Source organism: Formica exsecta, unplaced genomic scaffold (assembly GCF_003651465.1).
Source record: "Formica exsecta isolate Colony F162 unplaced genomic scaffold, ASM365146v1 scaffold108, whole genome shotgun sequence".
Lineage (NCBI taxonomy): Eukaryota > Metazoa > Arthropoda > Insecta > Hymenoptera > Formicidae > Formica > Formica exsecta.
In genome coordinates, this window is record NW_021848419.1 from 629,903 (window position 1) to 655,815 (window position 25,913).

The 25,913-nt window shown below is 42.6% G+C and overlaps 1 protein-coding gene across 2 annotated transcripts in view; it reads right to left on the bottom strand.

Moving 5' to 3' along the window:
* Positions 1–25,913, bottom strand: part of LOC115234585 (toll-like receptor 6) — a 79,233-nt gene that overhangs the window by 34,701 nt on the left and 18,619 nt on the right. The window contains exon 1 of one of the 2 annotated variants that reach the window (XM_029805769.1): positions 17,144–22,145. The exons of the other annotated variant lie outside the window; for it this stretch is intronic. Coding sequence (XP_029661629.1) covers positions 17,160–20,819 — 3,660 coding nt within the window. The 5' untranslated portion in view covers positions 20,820–22,145 and the 3' untranslated portion in view covers positions 17,144–17,159. Of the gene's footprint in view, positions 1–17,143; positions 22,146–25,913 lie in introns of those variants that run through there. 2 annotated transcript variants of the gene reach the window in all.

The following is a 25,913-nucleotide window of genomic DNA, read 5'->3' on the forward strand; positions in this document are numbered from 1 at the left end:
ACTCGGGAAAATTGACCCTTCTCTCTTCATAAGTGCCAAGTCGGGTCCTGATAGCGCGATAAATCCTGATTTCAACCACTTTTTGATACGCGCGTGCGCGCGTGGGTTTAATCGACGGTCGGCGGATTTATATGCGCCTGTAATCGAGTTTTCGTCGAGTACATTTTAAAGCCGAGAGTTTCATTATCGCTCGTTTTTCACCGCGTTACCTTTCGCGTTCCGCACATAATGGTGCGAGTTTGTCGCATTAATGAGTGGCAGACGTCATTGTTTACGCGCAATTGAAAGCTTTAGATTTCATTTTATAAAGAGCCATTTCGATGTATCCCATATGAGTGTACTCAATTGATGCTACGATGAACGCTGTGCTTGTATATGCGCACATGAATTTTATAAAATAAATTGAATTTTTCAGAAGAGTTACTGATATACTGAATAATCGATATTCTGTTCCAAGACAGAAGCGTAAAAAGTAACCGCGTATTTGAACAAATAAAATTTTTCTTTTCCTATTTGTACGTGAGTCACGAAACACCTGGTTATTTTAATCTTAATATGTTGTTATAGTTTCTAGTATTTTTCCAGATTAGCAGATATCTCCTCAATCTTGACTTTAAATGTAATATACTCGTTCCACTTTTCGTAATTGAACGTAAAGTATACGCACACACAATCTATTATAGCATTTTTTACCTAAAATTTCCTCGACTCTAAACGGAGAACAAAAATGGGAAATATCAAAATAATGAATTATAAAATTCTTCGTTTTTTGCATTGTATCCGTATTTTCGTCTATTAAATAATCACGATTTTTATAAATAACAGAAATATACATATATATATATATACACACACGCACACCACGCTCATCACACGTCCATCTTTTATAAATACATTTATAAATTTCTCGTGTATAAAATTCGACAAAAAATGTCTCGCCTGGCACAATTTAAAAATGCCAGAGAAGCTATAAAAAATTACCGTCGTATATATATATATATATATATACATACCAAAAAAACAAAGATTGCACATTTTCCGAGTCCATGCGTATGTAACACAACACGAACGCTTTCGGAGTTAATAAGCGCATTAACAATTTTTTCGCGCGAATAATCAAATAACGGTCGAGATGCCCTTCTTTGCCTGTTCCTGCTCCTGTTTCAATTATACCGCACAACGCGCGCGTTTCGCACACAATTACACGCGGCTTCGTGACCATCCGTGTATGGCAAAGTTCGGCCGTGTGGGCGAACCGAGTATGATACCGTGAACAAGAGGCCGTTACACGAGTAAACTTGGATCTACAACCTACAGTTTCTCCCACCGATATTGCGAACGCGGATGGATCGAACAGCGCCGAACGTGGAAAACGTTTGCTTTGATAAAGATGCACCCACTCTCTTTCTCTCTCTCTCTTTCTCGCAAAAGTAAAATTGTGATATTTCGTTGGACGCGAGCCATTTTTGCGCCATCGCGTCGCTGTGGCGTCGTGATCGTAAAATCACAGATTTCCGTAACAAAATGCTATGCAAACTGCGCGCACGACGGCCGTAATTATGCGCGCTCTCTAACGATTATTGCCGGGACGCAACTCCGTTACCGAGATTACGAGGTTGCATCGTAACACCTGTCTAATGCTCGCGACCGCTACATCGTCATGTAAAGTAATTCTTGTTTCGCCAATTTTTCCGCGACACGAACAATGGTCCCGTTGTTCTCGTCCGCTTCCGTTCTCTTTCCTTTTCATTCTCTCTCCCCTTCTCTGCCTTTCTCTGTTCTCTGCGAACAGTCCTCGTCGCGTCGAGCTACGATAAAAAGGACACTGGACGTGACATTGTGCGTAAAAACCGGTACGGCGAGATGGATCGTTGTTTCGCTGAGAATCTTGAGCCCTGTCGCATCGTGATTTCCGCCGCGCTAATCATTCGCCGCCACCAAGCCGGTTTCCGCCGGCTCGTTTTCCGTACCGTTACTGTGCCTTATTAATTACGGCGGCACTCGGCATGCATATTCCGCGGTGTAACGCCAATTAATTTCCCCGAGAGCACGAGAATTAATGTCAAAGGGAGAATGAAAACGTGGAAGGCAATTGCCGACGACGACGACGACGACGACGACGACGGCGGCATTTCCGTTGTAAATATCGCACAGGAGCTCGCAAAAGGGATCGTCGAGACTCGCTCTTTTCGAAGCAATTGTTCGATAAAGATTCATTAATTTGCGAGATTTCGGAGCGATCAATTGATAAAATACGCGTTCATTAAATATTCCAATTTAACGCGCTACCGTCCCACATTGCCGTATCGACTCGCGTTATAAAGATCGAAAAATTTGTCTGTAATGTTTGACATTACTGAATTGTTAGCGAGCTACATTAGTTTCAATTTGAATAATAAAGTATTATTAATTCAAATCAGACACGATTGTTCAATTTTAATTTCTCAAAAATACCGAGCGGTTAGCGTTTCTCCGAGAAATATCTCCTTAAGTAAAGAAGATTTTGCACGAGGTACTTATTTTTCATAAATGTAAATATACTCTGGAACGAGTAAATATATTAGACGTAAAAGGTTTATTCTCCCCGGTGTACGAGTTCTCTCTTTGTACAAATAAATGCACAAATATATATACTCAGTTATTAATTAAAGCGGGTCCATAAGAGAAGTAGAGAGTTTCCTCTCTATTTTCTTTAAAATTTACGCTAACGACGTTAGTTTTGTTTCCACGGTTCCTACCATCGCATTGCGGCTATCTCCACCGCGAGATCTCATTTCGTTTCGCACTTTGTTCCTCTCTTGAAACTTTGGATTATGAGTGCTTGTGAATTCAGCTTGAAAAATCAATCGAAACTTTCTTCGGTTTTATTCGCTCGCCGCGTCAAGAGGAGCTATTGAGGTTTCTTAAATTTTGTACTTAGAAATTCTGTTACGGCTACACGCTTGGACTATCGAACTAGAAAGGAAATATTGAAGTCGAAGCTCCATCTCCCCATCATTTTCTTTCTTTCTCTCTCATAATAATTTAATTTCGTTGCAACTTTATTCCCCTTTGCACGCGCGTGTGTGTATGTATCACTAGTTCCATCATTTCAATGCAATTACTAGCGATTCTTAAACGTTAAGAATATATATTGTATGTCGCCTTAGATTTTGTTAAAATTTATTAATCTCTTTCTTTTATTTGAAAAGTAGACGCGCGCATCAAATATTAGTTCAATTAGGGTGGGAATATTAAATAAGAACGACGTATACACGTAGGAGGAAAGTATCGCGGGAAGAAAACGCCGCGGGGAATGTGTATTAAAAAAGTATCTAACGGACCGAAGACACGCATGCAGTCCAAAGTGGAACGGATGGAATGAAAATTACACAGTGGATATATAATAAAGCGCAGATCATACGGAGATCCGAGCGTAATTTCGTCCGCGGGCTCAAAGACCTTAATGACGGTCTATTCCCATTGCGAATAGCAGGAATATCGCGTTTCGACTTTTCGTATCCAGCGCATTTTTTTTTTCAGCGTTCGCCTCCGCGATACCTTCAAAATATTCCCCGCATTTTTCACAATTTGATTATATCCGGAAACGGCTATTTCGCGCGTGTAATTTCTTTTTCCTCTTTCCGAATCCAGTCGTGTGCTTTTTGTATATTCGGTGGTCTCTATCTTTTACACTATTTTCATATTGAACGCGTTGCCATCGCAAAAATAGGAGTACTGGAGATGTAGAGAGACCGGAAACGCTACTTTACAAATTCCTGACGAAACGAAAACAGCAAAAATATATTCACGGAGAAAATATAGAGATGTTTAAAAATTTCATCACTGTTTTTATAAAAGTATGCTTTGTTCTTATATCTTGCAGCCATCTGTCTGCTTTTGCGTGACGTACGAATAAGCTAGTTTCTCTTGAAAAATAGAACTCTATATTTTCCGCGTTTTCTTTTATTCATCTAACTAGAAAGGAGAGTGCGTGGATAAATTTTAAAATATAATAACGTAAATAGGGATAGAGATTTTTCATCTTTTTTTTTTAAATGACGTCGGTTGAGAGTTCAAACATAGAGAAATTCTAGAAACCCTCGGTAATATTATGGAATTACTCCATAACCGGCCACGTATACCTCTCGTGCAGCTCACAAAATTATGCGGCTGTTTTTCCCCGGGTTCACCGGCGTTCCCGCCGCGAATCATCTAAGCACGTTATTTTTTCACGCTCGATGTCCTTCGGGCAAACGTCTTGTTACCTTCGCATTGTTGCCGTAAAACGAGAATGTTATGATAGGCATTGCGCGCTCGCTCCATTTTGTGGATTTCCGAGGAAAGGAAACCGAGCGAGAGAAGACAGCTTCTCTTTTCCCTCCCCTTCTTCGCGATGGCATCGAATCCCACTCACGCTTATCTTACTTTCAATGGACGAAGAAAATTCTGCTGCCTTGCTCTTTTCAGGCGCCACGGCCGGACTGACACTACGGTGACAGGTAAGAGAGACGGCAATTGAAATAACAAGAGAACGTTAAGGAAGAAGCCGGGCATGAGAATGGCCGACGTGGAAGGAGAACGACGTGGGGGCCTGGCCGCCCTCTTGCTACAGACCGACAGTCCTCAAGTTTCTTTGAAAAGAGAGAATCCGCGCCGCACCCGGTCTTCCGTCCTAGATACATAGGATGATTGCGGGGAGAGAGGAGTGTCATCGAAAATTTTGTCCCTTTTCAAACCGATTTCGCACAATACGGTCGGGGCACGATACGTTCGCATCCTTTTACGCGAATACCGTCCTATTCGTAACTTCGGGTTCTGGTCAGGTCGATTGTTCGGCAACGATCGAACGATCGATCCCTGGGGATAGTAAGTTGTTTTCACAAACTTCTTTTCGGTTCTCATTTTCATGGCTTTTTCATTAGCTATAGACTACGAATTTTTGTAGACTTTTAATTAATATCAAAAATAACGGAAATTGTGTGAAAGCAAAGATTAAATTTAATTATTTAAAAATCAAATTTTGAACTTTTTCTTCCATATAAGAAGTAGGAAAGTATTTTGTTAAATAAGTTTTCTAAGTAAGATATTATTTTATATAATCATTTTTTAAATAAGCTTTTTCTCTCTCTAAATAAAATAAAATTGTTATCATTTGTTATATTTATATCTACTTATTAACACATTTCTCTTAGATTTATATAGTATTCTCGTCCACGCACAAGTACAAATTCTGTTTCAAACGCTATTCTGCACGAAATTAAATTTTCGCATCAAAATAAAGTTTTTAAGTGCGTTGACTATAAAATACGCGTGGGATTCGTCGCGCCCAAAGTCCCTGAAATCGCGTGATTGCCGATATAGAAAATTCGAAGCTCAACTACCCGCCGTAAAAGCCGCGACGCAATCCCGATGGGAATACGCGTTGGATAATTCGAAAATTTCTACCCTCGTCGAAAAAAGGGGAGAGGGAATGCTCCTCATTGTTACATTCGGTTACAATGCGCACCGTAACAAATTCGCCGCTGGTGCGGTGCATAATTGGGGTCATTCCTCTCTTTCGCGCGCGCCTCTCTCTCTCTCTCTTTCTCTTTCTCTTTCTTGCAGCTTTGTGTCGAGCGCAGAAAATATATTCCAGGAACAGCATGAACGCATAATCTCCCGGCGCTAAGAGTAGTCATGGATCCCTCTCCCCGGGCCGACATCGTTAAATCGGCCATATGCTTAAGTCTGGTCACGTTCGCGCACCCGCCGCTGATAAATTGATTGCGTTTCGGAATTCTCCTCGGCGTTGCAGCAGCTGCTGTTAGCACAGCTCGACCGAATTTCCATCGCCGGTTATGATTTTACGACGAAGAGTTACACGTCTCTTCCTAACATCCGCCTACCGGTTGCCCAATACCCGTCGTTGTCATCATCGTCGTTTCCGCGGCCGGAATTCTGGATCTGCCGTCTCGACATCGCGCGGAAAATGTGTATGTATGCGTATGCGTGTATGTCCCACTTAAGAATAATGAGAGAACCGAGACGTAATAATCTCGACGTTAGCCTAAACGACAGTGACGACACGACGATGTCGCAACGCGTGCATCAGCCGCTTGTAGGTTTAGTAATTAGTCTGCCATTGCCGGATGTGCGCGCCGTAATAGACTTGACCCGCCTTCCACATTCCTGAAACTTTGGCCGCAACATTGCAGCGTTACAGTTGTGTTAATTACAAGGCGGCGCGGCGGAAAATCGTCGCATTGCTGTTGCCGCGTTACGCGAAACGCAACGTGACGCGCGTCACCTGCGTAAGCACTTTGGGAAACCGCCTCGTGCGTGATATAAATTCGAAGCAATAGATATTATTTATAGTCCTTATTAATCCTAAGCGTAACCGAAGTGTCTTTCCAATTTAAGCGCGCGCATCCCGACTGCGCGGAATTTCATCTGTAATTGCGATTCTAATTGTAAAATGCAACAATATATAATCTGGAATAATCTCTTTCCACCTACACAGCTTAAAGAATTAAATTATATTATACAATTAAAAAATTGATCAAATGTTTAAAAAATGTTATAATTTTTTTTTTTATACAACGAGAAGAGAGAAATATATATACATATATAAGTATATAATTTTCAAAACACTTTTAATTTTGTGAATATATAGAATATCTCGCAAGAAGAGATATACATATCCATTGAATTATTTCATTTGCATAAATTGCTCTTCAGGAAAGCAATAAATGAACTACGGTTCATGATCGATGTCTGAGCATTACTTTTTGCACTTATCTTAACAACGACGCGCTCGCATACGTAATCTAATGGTGTTTAAAAGTCACCCATGATGATCTCACTCATGATGAGAAAACAAGAGTGACGTGGGTCTGCTCGAGTAGTCAGGTTTTTCGTACGTGCGACGCAGGTAAATAAGCCTGAGCTAGAGAGAACCGGACAACCGGACTGGTATAATCGATGCTCGGAAATTCCTGCAAGAAAATATATCGCCAGTGACGCAGACCTAACGACGAGAGTAGCTAAACATCGAGGGAAGGGCGAGAGGAAGGGATGTCAAATTCCTTAATTATTAATTTCGTAATTGCGCTCGAGTTAATTGTAATATTGCAAGCACGTTATACATACATATACAAATATATATATATTTTTTTTTTCTTCATTCAGATCGATTATTTATTCGTGCGTTCGTCTGAAAACGCCGCGCCTCTAAATTAATTACAGTAGACGCTACGTCTACAGTTAGCTCATTATAATTTTCTACGTTGTACAAACTGCGCGATAAACTTTATGGCATGTATTACGAAGGAGATTGTATCTGAACGTCAATTATGAACGCGTCGAAAAAGAGTTGTATCGTTAATCAAAATACGAAGATGACAGCAGTTTACGCCGAACCGAGGGAAAAAGGCGAAGAAAAGTTTATTAACAAAAAAATAGGTATGAAAGAGGGAGAGATGCACTTAAAAGTTAAGGACAGCAGTGAAAAGTACTGCTGAGACTAGCAGAAATTTTATGTCGACGAAATTAAAATGGAATAGCAATCTGTCTCGTACTTTCATCTCGAGTTATTCTCCATTAAAATTATTCAGAGATTTTAGCCTTTAGATAAAAATATTTAAAACCACTATTCATATTTGATCATTGCCATGTATTTCATTATGCTCATACGTCATTGTCAACTAGATTCATTAATTTCACAGATAGATGAATTACTAATGGAAAAAAATCTAGTAATTTTTGTCTTTCATTTCTGTTCTCCCGTAAATTATTAAATTGTTATTATTAAATTGGTTCAACTTTCAGAAATCTAAAATATAGATTTTCTAGTAATTGTGTGAATAAAATATCAGCCCCCCCTCCCCCTCCTATATATAATAACAGCAAATTATTTAGTACGTGCGATACAGAATGTAAAATATTATATTATTAAAAACATCTTGAATTTTTTTTAAAGTTTGATCCTTTGAATTAAAATTACATACACTCTGTTTTACCAATGCACGTGCATTCTGAAAACTATATTAAGTTAAACAATTAAAGTACCTTTAACTACTTTTAATTAGCTTTTCAATCTACAATTAATTAAAAAAGATTAATTAAAAAATAATTTCAATAACTGAAAATATATCATTCTTTGAATGATATATTTTTGGAGCGAGCAAATTGATATGGATAAAAAATAAAATAGCATATAAGGCTAATTGGCATTATAAGAAACAATCGATAAGATTCGCCACATCCGATGCTCATTTATGCATACATGCGTATATACGTTTGCGATTTGCGAAAGAATGAATTCTCATGGGCACGGAAAGTCGTATACGCGTATAGTCACGTCTCGGCAGTATGAACCAATGATCCGGAAGACGCGTCCCCGGATTCCGGATTCGCTTCCCAAAAAGAGACTGACGAGGGTTTTCGACAAGGGTATCCGTACATATCGACACGCGGTATTACATCCCCGAGATTGGCATATCAGTACCGTATAGCTGCATTGTCCGTCGTAGTAGTCGTCGTTGTCGTAACCGGTAAAATGCGCTCCGGAAGTGTCCCCAAGCCCTCTTGCCCTCTCATTGTCAGCTCGACGCGCGGTGTTTTACGGCAAGTTTCTCCGATCTTCCGCCAATGTCCCGAATCGTATATACCGTCGGGAGGTCCTATTCTCTCTCTTTCTCTCTTCTCTCTCTCTCTCTCTTTCTCTCTCTGTTCGCCATTGTGTGCATCCGCCTTTAGTGCGGGCTCTCCTGCCGGAAGCGGGTGGAAATGTAGCTCGTGGTACCGGCGCACGAAACGAGTCAAATAAGCCGGCGACGAGAGAGCACCTTCTTCACAATACCCGGAACGAAACTCCCGAAGGCCCCGACGGGAGTTGACGTTTCGAACGACGGACCGGGTGTAAAAGTACGGTAAAATGCATTCGGTCGAAAAGCACTCTGCTAGTTTTCACGCTCGGTGACAGTCGAAATGTGTCGAAACGATGCGAAAACGCTACCAGATAAGTTGTCGTCGATCAAATGGATAAGTAATGATGAGAGTCGTCACGACCAACAAGATGGTTGAGTATCTTAAAGATTGACACGAAGTAACATTCCCCAATCTATAATATCGATGTCTCGAATCGAGAAGATGAAATCATGTCATTCTCCACGTGAATACAATTGCTGAACAAAGATATCGAATTCAACGTGTTTTATTTTCGAGAGTTCTATCTCTTAGCTAAAAGTTTTTAGAAAATATGTATATGTAAATATTTACTAGAAACCCATTAGATTGTATCACAGTTTCGATAATATTATTTCAAAACTTTGTTTTTTAGCAAAGATTTTTTTTAAAGCGTACTAAAAATAAAATCTGGAAAATTGATTCTTGCAACGGACCTATATTTATTGAAAAAAAAAAAAAACTATTATTTATTAGTTAATTAATACTCGATTAACTTTTCTTGTCTTTATATAATTTTGTCTCATTATCTTATATATCTGGAAACAATCGAAATATATCTCGACATTTTATTTAAGGAAACGGCGATTCTAATTTAGCCGGAGAATCTCCATTAATATTAAATTCTCGAGATATCGGAATAATTCTCACGTATCACGTAAAGGAATTTGAGAATACGAGACTTAAAGAAAAAAAGCCGGAAGTTTGCGCAGCGGCTGTAATATTTTTTAAATAAAACGTCTGACGAATCCGGTCGTTTCGGCGTGAATGACGTGACGCGCGGAGCAATGCGGTTTTATGACGGCGGTTCTCGCGCTTCTCAAAGTTCTCCACTAATCTTATCGAGTGCAACGATACAGCACCTGCATCCGTGCGCAATATTTGAGGAGAGGCGAGGTCGGCGGCTTTTATAGCGCTTTTAGCTCGAGCCGCGCATCGTCGTCGCGGCTTTCTCTCGAGTAGCGAGTCACGAGAACGTCGGAGACGTACCGCTTTTCCGGTGTAAAGCCGTTAAACGACTTATCTCTCGCGCGGTGTGTTTGGTCAATTTGGAGAGCGTTCTCTCAGCCTTTAGCGATTTCCCACTACGGCTACAAATGCCACGCGGTAGATACGTGGGTAGGTATAATCATTCACAAGGGTTGCTTCTCTCTTCAAGCGCCACTCCGACCTTTAATACGCGCCGCTTTTCATCTTATCGCGCGCGCGACGTTTCTCTCCCTTCTTTTTATTAGCACACCCGCCTGACTCTCGCCGCCCTTTAGTGTTCTTCTTCGAGAGACTCTCGCTCTTTCTCCCCCTTAAACAATGAAGGTGGGCGACAACTTGCGCGAAACGAGGACGTCGACTCGAGAGGGAGTGCCTCTTGAAAAATTTACGCGGTCCTCCTCAGATACTCCGTGCGATTTGTATACTTTATTTCGTGTCCCCTCGCCATCTCCTCTTTCCGCCCGCGAATCTTAATAACAAAATATTTGTCATATTAATGGATTCTTCTTGTATCCACTAAAAACCTCTTATCGTCGATGTATTTATATTTGTAAGGATACGTGTGTGCGCGCGGGATACGTATATAAAGGAGAGCATCCTCGCAATTATACGCGCGCTTCCTCGCGCGATCGATGCGGCGTGGAACAGTTATGAATATAAATGCCGGCGCCATAAAATACGGCGCCCATTGACTATCTTTTTCTTACGATACCACTCGACGGACGCCCGTTTGGCTCTGCCTTTTCTCCCCCTCGCAACGTGGTCGCCGACGACGTAAACGCAAAAGGAGCGGATGTGACTCACCGCAAGGGTCTCTTCTATCGAACAAATTTTCGGCGGATTCATTGCTATATACGCATAAATCGATAATATCTCTACTACAATGTAATGGAAGAGAGAATCGAGGATATAATTCTTTTTTTTTTTTTTTTTTTTTTTTTTTTTGATAATGACGAGACTTTCAAAAGGCTGAGTTATGCTTGCCGATTGCTAAACGGGGTAATAAGCTTCCACAACCATCACAGTTTCCACGAAATGTTTTTAAAGCCGTTGGCCTTGATTTCTGGGCGAGATTTTTACGAATTCTTTTTTTAAATGTACAAAGAATTAAGATGGAGAGAGAGAGAGAGAGAGAGAGAGAGAGAGAAGGAAAACTAGAAAAAACCATAGTCTTTCCAATATATTATGTAATATATAAAAATGCAAGAGAACACACAATAACTGATAAAATAATTATTTAATACGTGCTGCAGAAGATTTTTACTTAAACGCTAAAATTAAAAAATTAAAGCTATATTTAAAGATATATATTAAAGTGAGAGATAACAATTACAAACATTATAGAAGAAAATATCGTTAAATGTATTTGTATAAGCTAATTACAAGACAAATTTGTTATAAAAAAAATAATTTCGTTAATTGATTAAAAATAATCTAATGCTTAAAGGTTTCTATTTATCATATTTTTCCATGTATGTATTTCGTATTACGATTGTTTCGCATATAAGTTGAAAAATCTTCGAAGGAGATTATGTTGAAATCGAAAGAAGCGTTGTATGTAGAAAAAAGTTGTATGGACTGAATGTGATTTAGGATCAATTGCATCCGCGTCCGGAGCAATCGAACGTGACTTGACGGTCAACGCGAGAGTCGTAAATTCATTAATAAATTACGCGAGCCAATTATAATTCTGTCCAATTCAGTGGCAGCTGTGGAGCTAATAAATCACGGTAAAGTAACTCGAAAGCAAGACTGAGAAAGAGAAACTGCAAGGTAAACAGGAAATAGGAGGAAGGAGAATTCATTGTGTTCTGATAGTCGCGCTCCGATGAGAGCGGAATTTTATTTTCTACTTCATATCACAAATCCGAATGACAGATGCACGAAAATGTGATTCATTGGAAGATTGCGACAGAGATAAAAACGAATTTAAAAAGAATGGCAGATTTTATTATGTGCTGTATTACTTCTTTCCGAAAGTTTAACAGACAGTTATGGCAGCCGGAATATATTTAGAATAAAATAAGTAATTGAGTGAATTACTATTATTGAGGCGCATAAATTCCTCCCTTGCAAGACCGTCGGTTGCAGACTTACAATATAAAACATATGGTTAACGAGGCACTTACGTTAAAACACTCGATGTATTACGGAATAATGATTCTCTTACAAAAAGCATTGATAAAAGGGAAGAGAGAAGCGCCTTCGAGAGCAGCCGTGTATATGCACGTATCCGTTGTACCGAGAGCATACGCCATACAATACGTGATTTACAAATTTACGAGTTAGAGTTAATTTGCAATTTAAGCGTTGCACAGATCTGCGCTCTCGGTTATACGCCAGGCAACGCGCTAACAAATATCGAAGTTAATTCGCTCTCGATTCCGCAATAAACGAAGTTAGCGCGCCGGCCGTGCCGAGAGCGATACTCGCGAGAGGCCGGCCTTAACGCGAATGCATACGGAGGAAAGGGTTTCGTATGTTATGAATGAAAATAACGCGTTGTCTCTATCGCGTACCGTACAGCCGCGCGCATACAAATATACGCCGCGTCGTTGGTAGAATAGATCTCATCTTTCGACCACGTAAATATCTCGAGTTATATCAAAAAGATAATTAATTCCGTATATTAAAAAGATAATTTTGCCAGCTGCAATCACGCGATAATGAATCCTCCTCTTAAAAAGATCCGAAAAGATGGTAACAGATTTTTTTCAATTTAATCGTTTAAAATATAGATGAAAAAATAAAAATAAAATATTACAGATATTGCATTTTTAAATCGCAATTTCAGATGAAATCTTGCACAATCGGGGCTTAGAAGTTGAAAACACACCTCGGCTACGATCGTTTCCTTAACGTGATAAAGACATGGCGTGTGCACGCAAAGGACGTAATAAACGGCCATTCCACGGTCGTAGGTATGCCTAGAACGCCGAAATGCGCTCGCCCACCTACGGGTTTGCGCAAAACGAATTAGTATACAAATCACTTTTCAATTTCTTGTTCCTTTTCTCTCACCGCGATAGAGAGTATGCAAGGTCGACGGCGGAGCCATTTGTCTTCTGGACTCGGGCGTGCCCTTGTCAAGTGCAGAACGAACGGCGCAGGCAGGTATACCTACCTCTATGCGATCGAAGATTCTACCTGCCGCCTTCGTAGACATTTCGAGTACGTTTCTCCGGCCGGCGGGAGTTCTATTAAAGCGTCTTGCTTGCCTCGGGCGATATCTTTTTTTCTCTCTTTCACGAAGATTGATAAATCCCGTGGCCTTCGTGTGATAACGTTATCGCGCAGTTAAACGATTTCTCCGAAGAATTGCACGGGCAGGGAGAAAATTCCATCATCGGAAATACGCAGGAAACTTGCGCACCCTTAACGAATCCTATTCTACATGGCCGAAACTTTCTCCGGTCGAAGTCTCGAGAGAAGGGCCTTCGAATTCGACAACGAACGACGGCAAATTGCCGAGCGACGAGCGCTTAAACGCTCGTTATTGGCGACTACCGTATGATAGCTCAATCGATAAAAAGTTGCTTCCATTCGCGACGTCGTACATCATACTCGAAACCGAAACTGACAACGAAATCCTGCTCCTTAAAGCGTACGGAGCGCGATAAATCAAGATAAAAAAATAACGCGAGATCGTTTTTCATCGCGAAAGTCGGCGAAAGAGCCGCTCGACGACCTTGCGCCTCGTCGGCCACGAGATTTAGCAAATCGCAAATTATTCGCGGTCCATTCGGGAGAGGATTCCGCTTATGGCGCGCTACGAGAGCAATCGGACCGCCGCGACAATAAGCGTTTCTGCGCAGCGAGCGTCCCACTGTCCAGTTAAATAACTTCTTTGCGTAATCCCCGTCGAGGGTTCGAAAGAGAAAGAGAGATAAAGAGAGCTGGTATATCGATGCGGCTTACCGGCGGCTTAGCTTTTAATGGAAGCGTCGACCACGCAGGCGCCAAACTGGAAGTTTATAGGATAAAAAGGGACCTTTCAAACCCCCCGATAATTCTCTCTCCGTATTTTTGTCTCGCCCTCGTCGAGAGCCACGACCGACCAGACATTTCGCGCGGAGCTCGAGTAACAGCTGAAACTGAAGCGTGTCGCGGAAAGTTAACGCGGCGCACGAAACGTGGCCGGCCACCTGATACAAAGAAAATCGAGGGCCTGTCTGGCAGTCCGCGGTCAGGGGCGAAGGGCATTGTGTTGCGGGATTGCGGGGAATCGGACGATCAATTGACTTTCCTAATTTTCCCGTGCGACGCGCCGGCTTTAATGTAACGTTACGGGCGCGCGCATGTCATCCGGCCTCCCTTTTCCGCGTTGTCGATCTGCGCGACAGAGATAATTCTATTCGGGCTGGTGATTACAAAGGCGTGAGAGTCGGGCGGATCACCAAATTGCTCGTCATTTGCCGAAGCGGAAGAGCAGAACGCGAAATAAAATCACCGCTAAATTTATAATAATTAGTTATTTAAGCAATTGTAAATATTTTAACATTCAATTATATATTATGATAATTTTATATCTCCTTACTTGTAGTTTTCTTAATAAATTTCTTTATAAATTTCTTTGGGGAGAATAATCCTTTTTAGAAAGAATATAAGATAACAAAAAATATAATATTTTAATTAAAATATTCCTATAATTAAATAAGACAGAAAATAGTCTCATTGCTTTATAAACAACTGCTCATTATACTTTATATACACTTTGTTGTAAAAATATATAAAAACAATATTTTTCCCGTAAAATATACCGTAAGAAATTTTTAAAATATAATAATCAAAGATTCTTTATTAGAGTATTTAAATTTAAATATTTATATATAAAAGGGAGAAAGAGAGAGGCAAATGTCACCCAGTTTCCAAGTTTAATAATTACTTTTACTATTTCTTATAAATTAACCAGTAGGAACGAGATGATGAATATGAGTATGCTTGTTAAATAGCAAGTAAAAAAATGCAATTGCACGGACATATTCGTCACGTTTATTTTTGTAACTTTAGGTCGTGACGAATAGAAAAAAAGTCTTGAGAAGTTAAACATGAACATGACTAATCCTAGAGGAAATTTTACAATGCTTTCCGTGCTTTGCAGCAACATAGATTAATAATAACAAATATTATCTCGTGTACAATATTTTCTAAACACTAGAAATCCATGTGTGTTTTTAAACTTGTGGATTTTTTTTTATACTTTTATATACGTATACTTTTAACTTTATATTTTTAAAGTTCGTAAAAGAATAATCAAACTTTTGCGTTTTTACGACACACACGATACACTCTTTTTTCTTTAACCGTGTCAAAATCGAAATTGTATTCAACTTTTTGACCTTATTTCTTACAAATACGACGAGTTCAGTGAGCTACAATATACTAAAAGAACATTGCAAAACTTTGCAAGAGTTTCTTACATTCCAATCTAGAGCAATCTTGGCTATACAAAGACAAAGTTTACTATATTATTTTTATCACATTGTCTCAAAATCATCAAATTTTCTTTTAAATATATACAATATATATATTTCACAATTGCATAATTAAAGTTAAACACTTTTTTAAAGACATTGTGATATGTGAAATAAGATTGCTCTCAAAAATAGCTACGTTATATAATCAATTAGATTCGTGATACAATATAATTAGAAAATCCCGCTATTGTGTGATTAATTTTTGCTAATAAGGCACTAATATATAACGTTAATATATGAGAACACAAATAAATTTATCACAATCACGACTAATCGTATAACATGTAGGACTTTTGTCGAACAGATCGGCATTTAAGAGTAAACGATCGACAGGTTTACGGTGCCTCCGGCGAGGGACGACATTTGGACAAAGTGAACTTAATCGCTAATTGAGTGAGAATAGTTATGTGTGAACGTTCGGGAGCACGATTGATGGGGTTTTCTAGTTTCTGGACCGTCGGCGAACGTGTAACGACAAATTTAATGCGACTTTTCGTATATATTTCCCTCGTCAATCCATATGTTCGCATAAAACCGACCGCGCGCACGGAAAACCGCGTCGGCGAACGTGTAACGACAAATTTAATGCGACTTTTCGTATATATTTCCCTCGTCAATCCATATGTTCGCATAAAACCGACCGCGCGCACGGAAAGATGACCTCATTCATGCCTTCCCCACGATCACAATGGCGCAAAATGCGTCGTCGTTAAATGGGCCACAGGTCGCGTGTAGAAACGCATTCAATGGCACGACTACTACCTCTCGTTAGCCTGTCGTTCAGGAATTATATATAATTTCAACCGTTACCATTATATACGTATATATCGCGCGCTGCATTCAGGCTTTATGGACACGCGCGAGCATCGATTATGGATTCTATTGGGTTAACGCGACCAACGATTCCATACTTGTTAGATGACTTTCGACCGTAAGCGTTCTTGCAACCGGAAATAACGTAACTCCCACTTTAGGATATACAGACGCATTATGTACGCGAGGAAGATTATTGCTGAGAAAGATAATATTTGCTCCCATCTTATATCTGAAATTACAAGATTTAGATGTCTAAAACGACATGCCCTAATTTGCTATGCAAATTGTAGAGTTATAATAATTAGAATTATAAAGTATGATAGCTCAGATTATATACGATTATAAATTACGGATATCTCGTATTTTTTAATAAATCATTCTTCGTTTAAAAGAAACACAATATCCCAAAAAATAATAAAAATATATAATGAATTTTTTTGCGACGGAGAGAATTAAATTATTTTTCACTCAAATGACTTTATTTAGATGAGCGCGATAATTTCGTTTCCATGTTACTAGGGCGTAACAACTTTTATATAAAACGGTTTTTCATGCAGTAATAAATAATGGCAGTACTATCGGATATCCCGAAATCCGTTGGACATTTCGATATGCAATAGATATTCATATGCAAATATTCACTGAATGTACGTGCAGTGCGATAGATTTATTGGAAATTATTGTAAAACCGACATCTCCAAATCTGTAACATCGAGCCTGTTCTTTATCAAATTCTAATAACTTGCATCATGAATTAAAGTATGCAACGAATATCAAAGTAAGATACTTTTTAAATATATCATGTTCCTTTCTCGATAAATACAATCGCGCAATTTTGTGCGATATAGTGCCACGTAGATTATTCTAGAGATAAATGTAATAACAGAATAAAAGAGAAAGCTTGTTCTCCTTTTTTCTCCAAATGTTTTCTTTACCTAAATTACAGCAGCTCTACGTCCATTGATGATGCATAGGGGGTGGCGGCGGCGGCGGCAGTGGCAGTGGTCTCTCTAGAACGGGAACGGGCGACACATCCGGCATGGCGAACCTTAGCTTCTGCCAAAACAGCTTGTCCCCCCATACTAGCACGGTGTGCGACGAGATCCTCTTTTTGAGATCGGAGTCGAGATCTCGCGGGCACACACCGCCTACCAGCAGCAAAATCACCGAGCGGCCCTTACCCTTGAGAGCGTCTCTCAGGGCCGCCTTAAACTCGAATCTGGACCATTCGCCGTGAAGAAAGTTTTTCGACAGTACGAGGATGGTGCGCCTCGAGGAGTCGGCCGCCTCGGCCACGGCGTCAGCCACGTTGCTGCCGGCGCCAAGATCGCGATAATGCAGACACAGCCTGTACGAGGTTTCGAGGCCCGGCACGAGGATCGTCGAGACGAAGGCTTCATCGACGGCAGAGTACGAGATATAAGCGTCGAACGGCTTCTCCTGATCTTCGAACGCGGCGGTCTTGTAGCACGCCCGTAGGCCGCACCTGCTGGCCGCCCAGGTTCTCAAGGTACGGCGATGTCGAAAGGCGCCGCACACCAACGCCACCGTCGCGAAAATCAGCACGATCGTGGCGAGCAGCAGCGGCAGATAAGCCTCGAGCGGACGTGTCTCGACGACGGAGGTCGTGCCGGTTAATGCCGCGCAATTTATGGCCGATCCGTTCGCTGGAAGAGTTATAGGTACGCCGAGGGAACAGGTGACGCTCTGCCAGTCGTTGATCTTCGCCCGGTTGCGGGCCATCCACTCCCGCACGAGATCCAGATACGAGCATTCGCAGCTCCACGGATTGCTGGAGAGACCGATGTCGACCAGATACGGATTCTGTCCCAGCTGCCAGAGGGCGAATGTGCCGAGCCGATTGTTCTCCAGACGAAGAACCTCCAGCTGACGCAGCGGTAGGAATGTACCGTTGTCGATGTACGTCAGCAGATTGTTCTGCAGGTAGAGCTCTTTCAGATTTTCCAACGGCATCAGCTCCATGCCGTTGAGCGCGCTTATCTTGTTGTTCTCCAGGTGAAGCACCAGCAGCCTCTTCAGACCGCTGAAGGTGTGATTGCGGATCGCGATGATGTTACTGTCGTTCGCGTAAAGAATCTGCAAGTTTTTGCGGCCGATAAACGAGTGCGAATTTAATTCTCCGAAATTATTGCCGTCGAGATAAACTTCCGTCGCGTCCATCGGCAATCGACCGGGCAGAGTTTTGTAGCCCGAGCTGGAGCAATCGACGACGTTCGCCGACCAAGATTGATCGTGATAACAAGTACAGTTCGTGGGACACGTCATCTCGCAGTCGCAAGCGTCAAAATCGCAGCAGTGACAGAGGGCGAAACAGTGCGCCTTGTAAGTGCACAGGAATTGCGATGGCTTAGCCTCTAGCAGAGGTATAAACGACTTGTGACGATCGTACCGTAATCTACAATAAACGGACTCGAGATCCATCACCCTCGGATGCTGTCTCAGCGCCAGCGAATTGATCCTCTGCAACCACTCCGTGGTGCAGTCGCATATAAAGGGATTTCCCCCGATGTAGAATTCCGGAAGTTGCCGGTTAGGCGACACCTGAGTAAGCTGAAGCGCCGAGAGGTTCATATTGACGATCAGATTCGCGTAGAGATCCACTCGAGTGAGATTCGTCTTGCCGAAGAAGGTCTGCGGTTCCACGGATGATATAAGATTATCGTTGACGAACAGTAGCTCGATGGAATCCGGAATCGAGCGCGAGTTTATTTTCGTTAACCGGTTAAACGACACGTCAAGAGTCTGCAACCTCACACTCCGTGACGCGACGCCAAGATCGGTAATAAGATTTTTATGCAAATCCATCCACTGTAATTTTTCAGGCAGGTAGCTGTAATCGAACAGCGCGATCATGTTGTCGGACATGTTGAGCCACAGGAGGCCGGGCGCGCTTGCAAAGATGCCGGACATATCTTGCAACAAATTCGAGTCCAATCGAATCGCCTGCAGCGCCGGATTCGCGGTGAACGCGCCGTCCTCCACGTATTCGATTCTGTTCCTGGCCAGATTTAAGATCTGCAGCGCCGGCAATTCCACGAGATCCCCCTGCGTGACGTTAATAATCTCGTTACCGATCATTCTTAGTCCGTACAGGCTTGACATTCCTCGGAAACCAGGATTGTTGAGGTTCCTGATTTGATTCTCGCCCAGATCGAGCGTTCGCAGTATTCTCATGTCTTTTAACGCTACCGGTATGCTCTCGAGATTATTGCCGGACAGATTTAAATCTAGCATGCTCGAGCAGTTCCGAAAGGCGTCCGGATGAATTCCCTCGAGCAGGTTTGAATCCAAGGCCAGCAAGGAGAGTGCGAATAATCCATTCAGAGAGTAAGCGTCAAGATAAGTCAGACGATTGTGGGCCAGCTCGAGAGTGTGCAGATTGCTCATCGGCGAAAATGTGTCCGCCGATATCACTTCTATTTCGTTGAACTGAAGATTTAAAATCTGCAGAGTGTAAAGATCCTTGAAGAGTGCCGGATCCAGCTTGCTGATTCGATTGTGAGACAAGTTGAGGAGCACGAGACGTATCAGACCGGAGAAAGTCGAGGAATTCAGCCAGTAATTCGTCAGGACGTTCTTCGACAAGTCGAGGGTGACTAGTTGATTCATGTTAGTCAACAAGCCGGGCGACATCACGCTGATGGAATTGTTTTGCAAACGCAACTCCTTCAACGATTTGGTCGCGTCCCGGAACATCTCCTTCGGCAGAGCGACGATTCTGTTCCCGGACAGATCAAGGCTCTCCAAGGATCTGAGTCTGTGCAGGGCTTCGTCGGCTACCATAGAGATCACGTTGCTAGACATATTTAATACTCTGAGCCGCTTCAACGATGAGAATCCGTATTCCGGCAGTATAGAGATCTGATTGTTTGACACGTCCAGCGACTGCACGTCGAGAGAACACGAAAACGGCGTCGACGTGGATTCCTGTTCATATCTCGATAGTTTCTCGCTGGAATCGCGAAATCCGAGCTCCGAAATATCCTTCAGCGTATTCCACGAGATATTCAGAGTTACTAAGTTCGATAACGGGCAAAACAGACGGTCCGGTATCTGCCAGATGTTGTTCCATGACAGGTCGAGTTTTTCGATCTGCGGCGTGTTGTCGAATGCGCCGCTCTCCAGTTCTAGACTGTACTTGGTCTTGCGCTCGTTTAGCGTTCTAACAGTCAGATTACGTAGATCGCGCAGACCGCTGAACAACTTGGCCGGCCAGTGCACCAGCTTGCATCCGGTCAATTTCAACGAACGCAGCCGCCATAGATGAAGGAAGCTGTCGACGCTGAAAACACCGTTCCCCTCCTCGAGATCCTCTCCCGCGCAAACCACATTCATAGCGCTCACGTACTCGCTCGTGGCCTGGGAAAAGTTGGTCCTGAGCGAGACGTTGCCGGCAGCGTAACGATGCAGGCAGGTGAGCGCGCCATCCTGGCGCGAATCCCACGTACAATGGTCCGGCAAATCGAGCCTCGGCGGCAGCTCGCTGGTCACGGCGAGCACGTGGTACACTGGCAACAATAGCAGGCAGTAATGGGCCAACGACAGCGTTCTTCCGCCGGGATCCTCGTGCCGACCGACGAGCCCACGCATCTTTAGCGTACTCGTTGCCTGCGCTCGGTTTTCGTACCGGTTTCCTGTCTCCTAATCATCACACGCCACGCATCCGCGTCACGTCACCGGTTGCGGGTTATTGCCCGCCGCGCGTTTATTACACGCGACTAGAAAGTCTAATACGACCGACCGGGGAACGTGTCACTGAGGTCTCACTCGTTTCGCAATTGCGATATACAAAATTCGCTTCGATTCGATTAACGACGAACCGTCACGACCAAACGCCCATTAAAGATCGACGATAATCGATAGTTTGTCGGCAGATCTCGAATTATCATAATTATTAATCGCGCGATGAAAATTTTTTTACTCCAAAACTTTTTACACCTTAAAAAATCACTCGATTTGAAATTTAAACGGTAAGTTCGATGCGAGTATTGTTTTCGTATAATCAGTACATTTCTCTTACAACAAAAGAAGAGTTATTCTATTGTATTCGCAGCGTTGTCTAATAAATTCTGTACTCAGCTCGGTTCTTTAGAACGATCCACGACGATTAGAGAGTCACGTCACGTCGAAATCGCTTAACAGACGTTAACCCTGTATCAGAATGTTATCCGTTTACGATGATACGCCATCAAACTAATATCGCGTTCCGTTACAATATCCCGCATTCCGATGTGTAGAGAAACGTGTCGTGTTATTCGCTTGACATTGACGTCTCGCGTAAACTGCCCAACTCGCGCTCCGAGATGTGCCATTACAGAATCCCGCGCGTCGCACTATTTCCTCGTCGATGTCGAGCAAATGCGCCCTCGATTTCCCGATTAGAACCCATAGAGAGAGAGAGAGAGAGAGAGAGAGAAATCGACTTGTCCAAGATTCCAGAAGGGGCGAGGCGAACAGCGACGAAGGTGATCTCTTATACGACGAAGATCGTAGGTGAAACGAGAACGAAGGGTAAAACAGTATAAGGGAGCAGAGCTTGTCTTCAACCGACACCGAGAACCGCGTAGCGCTTAGTACGACGGCCACCGCGCGACTGACGTGCGAGATCTCCACGGCGTCTAACTCGACGCAGCGTCCACCAATCGTTTCTACCCCCACCGAGCGACCGGTGGCGGCAGTGCGCGCACACACACCATACACACACATACACACACACACACACATACACCACACATAACGACGGCACCCAAGTGGAGTGAGCACGCGCCTACCGCAGGATCCCGGAGTAGAACGAGGACGTCCTGCGTTTCGTACGCCAGCGCGTCTTTCTTGCACATGTATGCACGCACGCACGCATTTATGTACGCGCACACACACGCACGCATATATACACGGTCGTCGTCGTTACCATTACACGCGATCGACGGACGAACGAGCCGCATAGAGAGAGGAGAGAAGAACGAGCGGACATTGCACGCAACCTGTCTGTATCTTCTCGCCCTTTCCTCCCTCTTCCACCCTCCTCCCCCGCTGGCATGGACCGAGGACACGGTATTGGAAAAAAGCATCGACACTTTACTCGTTATTAGAGCCGACAAAAAATATCGATATCCGTACTGGCTTCGAAAAAGAAAAATATCGATGAATATGCCGTCGTCAATACGAGAGCAAATATCGAGAAGAGATACGGGGGTCTCTATTCATGCAGTTTTTTTTTTTTTAAACATTATTTTGCGTGCGTACAAATATTTGACACGTGTTTTCTCTGGATTCTATTTATCTAGTAACTAATTAAAAAATGTGTAAAATATCTTATTGCGTTCTAAAAATTGTATAAATATATATATATATATAAGCCCTTTTTCGCGTATTGTCTATACGAAATGCACGGTAAATAGTAAACGAAGGATGTGGACATTTGAAACTAGCTCGGATGTTCAGCGCGAGTCGTCATGAACGATCCTCGACGCGTTCTGCTCTGTCCTCTGCCAGTCCGTATCTCCATCGTGCTCGGAATCTCTCATTCGAGGAGAGAGTCGCGTCTCTTGCTCATAGGAGAACTGTTCCGAGAGGAAGCGGGGGACGCGCGGGTACATAGAGATCGTCTCCACGCACACGCAGCGCATACTCATCTCCCGGCTGCTGCTGCTGCTGCTGCAGCATCGCCCGAAGGGTGCACACAGAGAGACGTCGGTTGACGAGAAAGGGAGAGACACGAGAACAAGAGAGAGAAAGACACAAAGGGGAGGGAGCAGAGCCGGCATGCACGACTTTGCGATTCGATTGCCGAACTTGCACGAAGAACCGCGAACCGGTCCTATACCTTCCCCTCGCGCCGCCTTGGAGACGCGACGTGCTGCTTCTTCTCTCTATGGACTCACGATATTCGGGGCATCCAACCCCGACACGGACCACCGGTCGTAAAAAGGTTTCGATCAATTTTTAAGTGGCCGCCGAACCGGCACTGCTCTCTTTCTCTTTCTTTATCCCCCTTTCTCGCTTTCCCTTCCCCACCGCCCCGGAAACCGACAAACAACGTTTCGCCCGCTTCCCCTCCGTCGAGATTCTCTCGATCTGCAGATCGCGGGAGAGATCGAGAGAGAGCTCCAGATACGTCCGATGCTCAATAAGCCTCGCTGATTCATGCTTGTTCGGCCGACAAGCGACTTTTGGCTTGATCGATGGGGACTCGAAATAGTTTGTAACTTGGTAGCCACGGTCGCGTTGCGGTTTCGACTTCGCAGAATATATTTGCGCGTCTCGTCTGCCCGTCTGCGCACCGCCGCTTTTCGTCTCGCCAAGGAATCGGGCATTAATTCATATCGTGTCGATTAATCGGGAACTTTGACGGAAAAATAAGCGTTAAAAATATTCCTCCCCCTCTGTATCTCGGATGTTTGTTGCGCGAAAGATGAATCGCACGCTTAATTGATGCATAGGCGATAAAAGAGATTCTTGCGCTGTGTAAGAGCATCTTCCGGAAAATTGTGAATTATTAACCGCGGAGTAAACTCGCGGAAGAAGGATCGTCCGTGCAAGTCTTTCTTCGTCCTCCGTAATAAACGAGACGTGACTCAAAACAAGGATATTTAATCCATCTAACGATATTTTATACTTCAACTTCTCGCATTGCGGAGGGACGAGTCGCGAAGCGTAGAAAACCAACACAAATGTCGAGTTAAAAAGATTGGAAAATAGAAAACAAGCTTTCTCCCGTTTTAGAATCAAGTAAAGTGTTTCTATAAACAAATTACATTTCTAATGAACGTAATTATGCGAAAAAATTTAAATATCATGATATGTATCATATTTTAAATAATTAATTAAATGGAAGCCAAAATAAGTACATTTGAAAACGCTATTTAAGTCGTAGATTCGGTCATAATTCATTAATTATCCATATATAATCGTACACAAATAATTTATAAGAATTTAAATCTCTCTTTCAACGAAGAATATATTCGTTTTCTTTTCAAAGGGATCCTAAATAAAATTGATGTGATTATAATGTTTGCCGGTGCAAATGCGTCTAATTTTATGTACACGTGATATGATGCCCTCCGTAAAAAGATCAAACGTTTCCTCGAACTGCAATTAATTTGTCGCTCCATTACGCGAGGGTTCTTCTCTCGGCGGGTCACGTTTAATTAAAATCGTTATAACGGCGATCGGTGGATCGTTATAGCTTCAATAATAGGTGCCGTAGATATCCGACGAGAGTTTTCCTCCGGGCAAAAATATACGCGATCTTACTTCTCTCGCGATCTTTCTCCGCCACCTTCCAGAAACGAACCTGTTATTTCTCAGCACACGTCCGCTTCGTTATCAACTAATGTTGAAACGAAACCCACGGTATCAAAAACGCTCGTTGGTTCAGCTATATATCATACCGTCAAAGAAGAAGATACCTTCGAAGACTGGCATAAAACTACATCGAAATACGCAGTTGCCGAACAAATCGAAATTGAATAGTCTCGAAACAATTTTTAAGTGGCCGCCGAACCGGCACTGCTCTCTTTCTCTTTCTTTATCCCCCTTTCTCGCTTTCCCTTCCCCACCGCCCCGGAAACCGACAAACAACGTTTCGCCCGCTTCCCCTCCGTCGAGATTCTCTCGATCTGCAGATCGCGGGAGAGATCGAGAGAGAGCTCCAGATACGTCCGATGCTCAATAAGCCTCGCTGATTCATGCTTGTTCGGCCGACAAGCGACTTTTGGCTTGATCGATGGGGACTCGAAATAGTTTGTAACTTGGTAGCCACGGTCGCGTTGCGGTTTCGACTTCGCAGAATATATTTGCGCGTCTCGTCTGCCCGTCTGCGCACCGCCGCTTGTCGTCTCGCCAAGGAATCGGGCATTAATTCATATCGTGTCGATTAATCGGGAACTTTGACGGAAAAATAAGCGTTAAAAATATTCCTCCCCCTCTGTATCTCGGATGTTTGTTGCGCGAAAGATGAATCGCACGCTTAATTGATGCATAGGCGATAAAAGAGATTCTTGCGCTGTGTAAGAGCATCTTCCGGAAAATTGTGAATTATTAACCGCGGAGTAAACTCGCGGAAGAAGGATCGTCCGTGCAAGTCTTTCTTCGTCCTCCGTAATAAACGAGACGTGACTCAAAACAAGGATATTTAATCCATCTAACGATATTTTATACTTCAACTTCTCGCATTGCGGAGGGACGAGTCGCGAAGCGTAGAAAACCAACACAAATGTCGAGTTAAAAAGATTGGAAAATAGAAAACAAGCTTTCTCCCGTTTTAGAATCAAGTAAAGTGTTTCTATAAACAAATTACATTTCTAATGAACGTAATTATGCGAAAAAATTTAAATATCATGATATGTATCATATTTTAAATAATTAATTAAATGGAAGCCAAAATAAGTACATTTGAAAACGCTATTTAAGTCGTAGATTCGGTCATAATTCATTAATTATCCATATATAATCGTACACAAATAATTTATAAGAATTTAAATCTCTCTTTCAACGAAGAATATATTCGTTTTCTTTTCAAAGGGATCCTAAATAAAATTGATGTGATTATAATGTTTGCCGGTGCAAATGCGTCTAATTTTATGTACACGTGATATGATGCCCTCCGTAAAAAGATCAAACGTTTCCTCGAACTGCAATTAATTTGTCGCTCCATTACGCGAGGGTTCTTCTCTCGGCGGGTCA